The sequence below is a fragment of the Eurypyga helias genome, unplaced genomic scaffold (genome assembly GCF_000690775.1).
Source record: "Eurypyga helias isolate BGI_N326 unplaced genomic scaffold, ASM69077v1 scaffold9061, whole genome shotgun sequence".
Classification (NCBI taxonomy): Eukaryota; Metazoa; Chordata; class Aves; order Eurypygiformes; family Eurypygidae; genus Eurypyga; species Eurypyga helias.
In genome coordinates, this window is record NW_010230150.1 from 3,890 (window position 1) to 7,177 (window position 3,288).

The following is a 3,288-nucleotide window of genomic DNA, read 5'->3' on the forward strand; positions in this document are numbered from 1 at the left end:
GTCGGGGATGTGCCCCTGCCCCTCGAGGCGCCCGGCACCAAGCCATCCTCTCCCCAGGGCTGACGGAGACGTGCCGGGACTGCGGGCAGCGGAGCCTGGACTACCTAGGCCAGCTGAAGGACAAGCAGACGCTGGGGCGTGCCGAGCTGGGGGACGTGCGGCAGGCGCTGCGGGGGGTCCTGCAGCTGGCCCAGGTAGGAGACGGAGCCTGCTGCACCCACCTTCTCGCCCAGGGCTGGCAGGGTGGGTTACTGTGCTGGTTTTGGCTGGGATAGGGTTCATTTTTACTGGCACTGGTATTTCCTAAAGGAAAAACCAAAGCAGGCAGTTGGTGCAGCAGGACGTGGCCTGTTTGTCAAGGTGGGATGTTTGCTCTTATGGCCGCACCTGGATAGACAATGTATTTTTTTAGAAAAAAACATCAAACCATGGCTTTCCCCATTGTCCAGAGCTGAAATCAGAGACACTGGGTTGGAGTGAGCCCCTTGGGGTGGTTTGTCCCCCATGCCCACAGTTTCTGGTGCTTTCCCGCAACATAAATCTCCCCAACTTTCAGGTATTTCTCCTCGTGAAGCCCCCATTAGCCTTTTCCATTAAACTGCTGTTTAAAGCCCTTTAATTCAAGGGCTGTCAGCTCTCCAGAGCCCTCTGGAGCCCAGCCCTGCCAAAACGGCTCCTGTGATCAAGTTTTGGCAGCTTGATTTGGGGCATTTCTTACCTCTGAGGTTCCTGTGCTGTTTGCTGCAAGTTGGTGACGTATGTGCCTCCACCCTTGCATTCTGCAGAATGCTGCTCCTGCAGCTTTATTTATTTAGGGTTGAGGAGGGGGGAAGGCACTGGATACCTTGGTTTGGTGTTATTCCTTACAAATATTCCCTTCTCTCCCTCTGCCTAAAACCTCCTGGCGACTGCTGGCTCCTCTGGCAGGAGCTGAGGCCCAAGAGCTTAGACATCAAGCAAGAAGAGCTGGGGGACATGGTTGAGAAGGAGATGGCCTCCACCTCCGAGGCGATTGAAGATGCTGTCAGGCGGATAGAGGTGAGACGAGGCTGCAGGACGTGGCGTTTGGGTGCCACGGGGCAGCAGCATCCATCCCTCCTCCACACCCCTTGCCGTCCCGGCTACGTGGTGTCCAACCCTTCCTGTGTTTCCCAACAGGAGATGATGAGCCAGGCTAGGAACGAGAGCTCCGGGGTTAAGCTGGAAGTGAACGAGCGGTGAGTTTTGAGGGGCAGCGGGTGACAGCAGCGGGCAGATTTCTGTCCTGTGCCCGTACCCTGCTGCGCTGGGCTTTGCTCCAGAGCTGCACGTGCAGCCTGGTGCTGCGTCATCCTGATACTGAGCACAAAATTCTCCTTAGAAGGGGGGATCTTCACCTTCACATCTAAGCCCGTTGGTCACGGCTGCTTTGTGGGCTGCTCAGAAGTAACCCGCAGGCTGGCTGGTTCCCAAAAAGACCTGTTTTCTAACCAAGGCCAAAGCCTATTTCCCTGGACATGGTGTCGGAGGATGCTGAACACTTTTCTCTTGTTTCCAAATGAACTCCTGCACGGACCTAATGAAGGTCAGTACTGCAGAAACCTTGCTGGGGTGTCAAGACTGCAACACGTGAAGGCTGGAGCACCTCTCCTGTGAAGAAAGGCTGAGAGGGTTGGGAGTGTTCACTCTGGAGAAGAGAAGGCTCTGGGGAGACCTTATAGCACCTTCTAGTAGCACCCCCAGGCACAAGAAAGCTGAGGGGGACTGTTTGACAAGGGCATGTGGTGACAGGACAAGGGGCAATGGCTTTAAACTGAAAGTGGTTAGATTTAGGTTAGATACAAGGAAGAAATCCTTCCGGGAGAGGGTGAGGAGGCACTGGGACAGGTTGCCCAGAGCAGCTGTGGATGCCCCATCCCTGGAAGTGTCCAAGGCCAGGCTGGATGAGGCTTGGAGCAGCCTGGTCTAGTGGAAGGTGTCCCTGCCCACGGCAGGGGCTGGGGCTGGGGGGGCTTTAAGGTCCCTTCCCACCCAAACCATTCTGTGATTCTGTGAAAACTAACTTCCCACCATTGGCAGCATCAATCCTTCTCTATAAACTCCCCATCAAACACTAAAACCCGTTTTTCTTTGTTCCAGGCTATTAGACTTCTTGTAATGACATCTACGCACCTACAGAAGGAGATAGTCGAAAGTGGCCGGGTAAGTGCTTCCCTGTAAGTGCTTCCCTACCCTCGTCCCCCTGCACTGACATGAAATCCGGGAGTATTTCCCACAATTCACAGAAACACCGGCTGAAATTTGTGCTTTCCCGTGTTAGCCGTGCTCTGGCAGGCTCGTTCGCAGGAGACAGGCTGATCAGCCCCGTGCTCCCTGCAGACATCACTGTCACCTTTGCAAAGCCTTGTCCATCTAAAGACGACAGCCCAAGCGTGTGTGTTAAACCCAGACCAGATTTGGGGCTCTGAAGTTGGTTTTCTCCATCTGTGTCTAAGCAGGCCAGTAAGAGCGGCCCGAAGGACACAGAAAGGCTGCCAACCCCTTGATTTGTGCCTTTAGATATGAATTTACATATTACTGTATTTTATATTGGTATTTTGTATGGATTTATGGATTGTTGGATGATTAAAAGCAAGTTAATACAGGCCATAATATTCTCATAACAACAGGGGGCAGCAACAACTCAGGAGTTTTATGCCAAGAACTCGCGCTGGACGGAAGGGCTGATCTCCGCTTCCAAGGCGGTGGGCTGGGGAGCCACGCAGCTCGTGTAGGTACCCCAGGACCACCCCGGGAACCCCCAGGCCCACCCCACGGCCGCTGCAGGGGGCCCCTGTCTGGGGCCAGCCCAGACTTCTCCATCGCCCCATAACCCAAACTGTCCAAGGGCTGAGTCTGCGTAGAGCATAATTCTGTGTAGAGCATCGTAGCCTGGGTCGGGCCACACGAAATAGGGCCGGTTCCTCCCTGTTGGCAAAATGTGAACATTCTGCCATCGGGTACTCTATGTCCTGGTTCCTGCTCGGATGGCCGTGGGTGGGGATTGGGGCAGGGTCTCCCCATGCCAGTGCAGGAAATATGGGGGCTTTTTTGGACAAAGCTTTAAAAATCTCATCCGCTTTGTTACGGAAACATAATCCTGCCTCCTTTGATATTTTTGAGCCTACAAGAAAGCAGGGGGGGACTGGGCATGTGGTGACAGGACAAGGGGCAATGGCTTTAAACTGAAAGTGGTTAGATTTAGGTTAGATACAAGGAAGAAATCCTTCCTGGAGAGGGTGAGGAGGCACTGGGACAGGTTGCCCAGAG

The 3,288-nt window shown here is 54.1% G+C and overlaps 1 protein-coding gene across 1 annotated transcript in view; it reads left to right on the top strand.

Moving 5' to 3' along the window:
* The window catches only part of LOC104516337 (huntingtin-interacting protein 1-related protein-like), a gene marked incomplete at its 5' end in the record, with an annotated part of 9,148 nt that overhangs the window by 3,845 nt on the left and 2,015 nt on the right, over positions 1–3,288 (top strand). Inside the window, 6 exon segments of the mRNA XM_010160639.1 lie at positions 58–194; positions 928–1,038; positions 1,159–1,217; positions 1,534–1,564; positions 2,119–2,181; positions 2,649–2,749. Coding sequence (XP_010158941.1) covers positions 58–194; positions 928–1,038; positions 1,159–1,217; positions 1,534–1,564; positions 2,119–2,181; positions 2,649–2,749 — 502 coding nt within the window.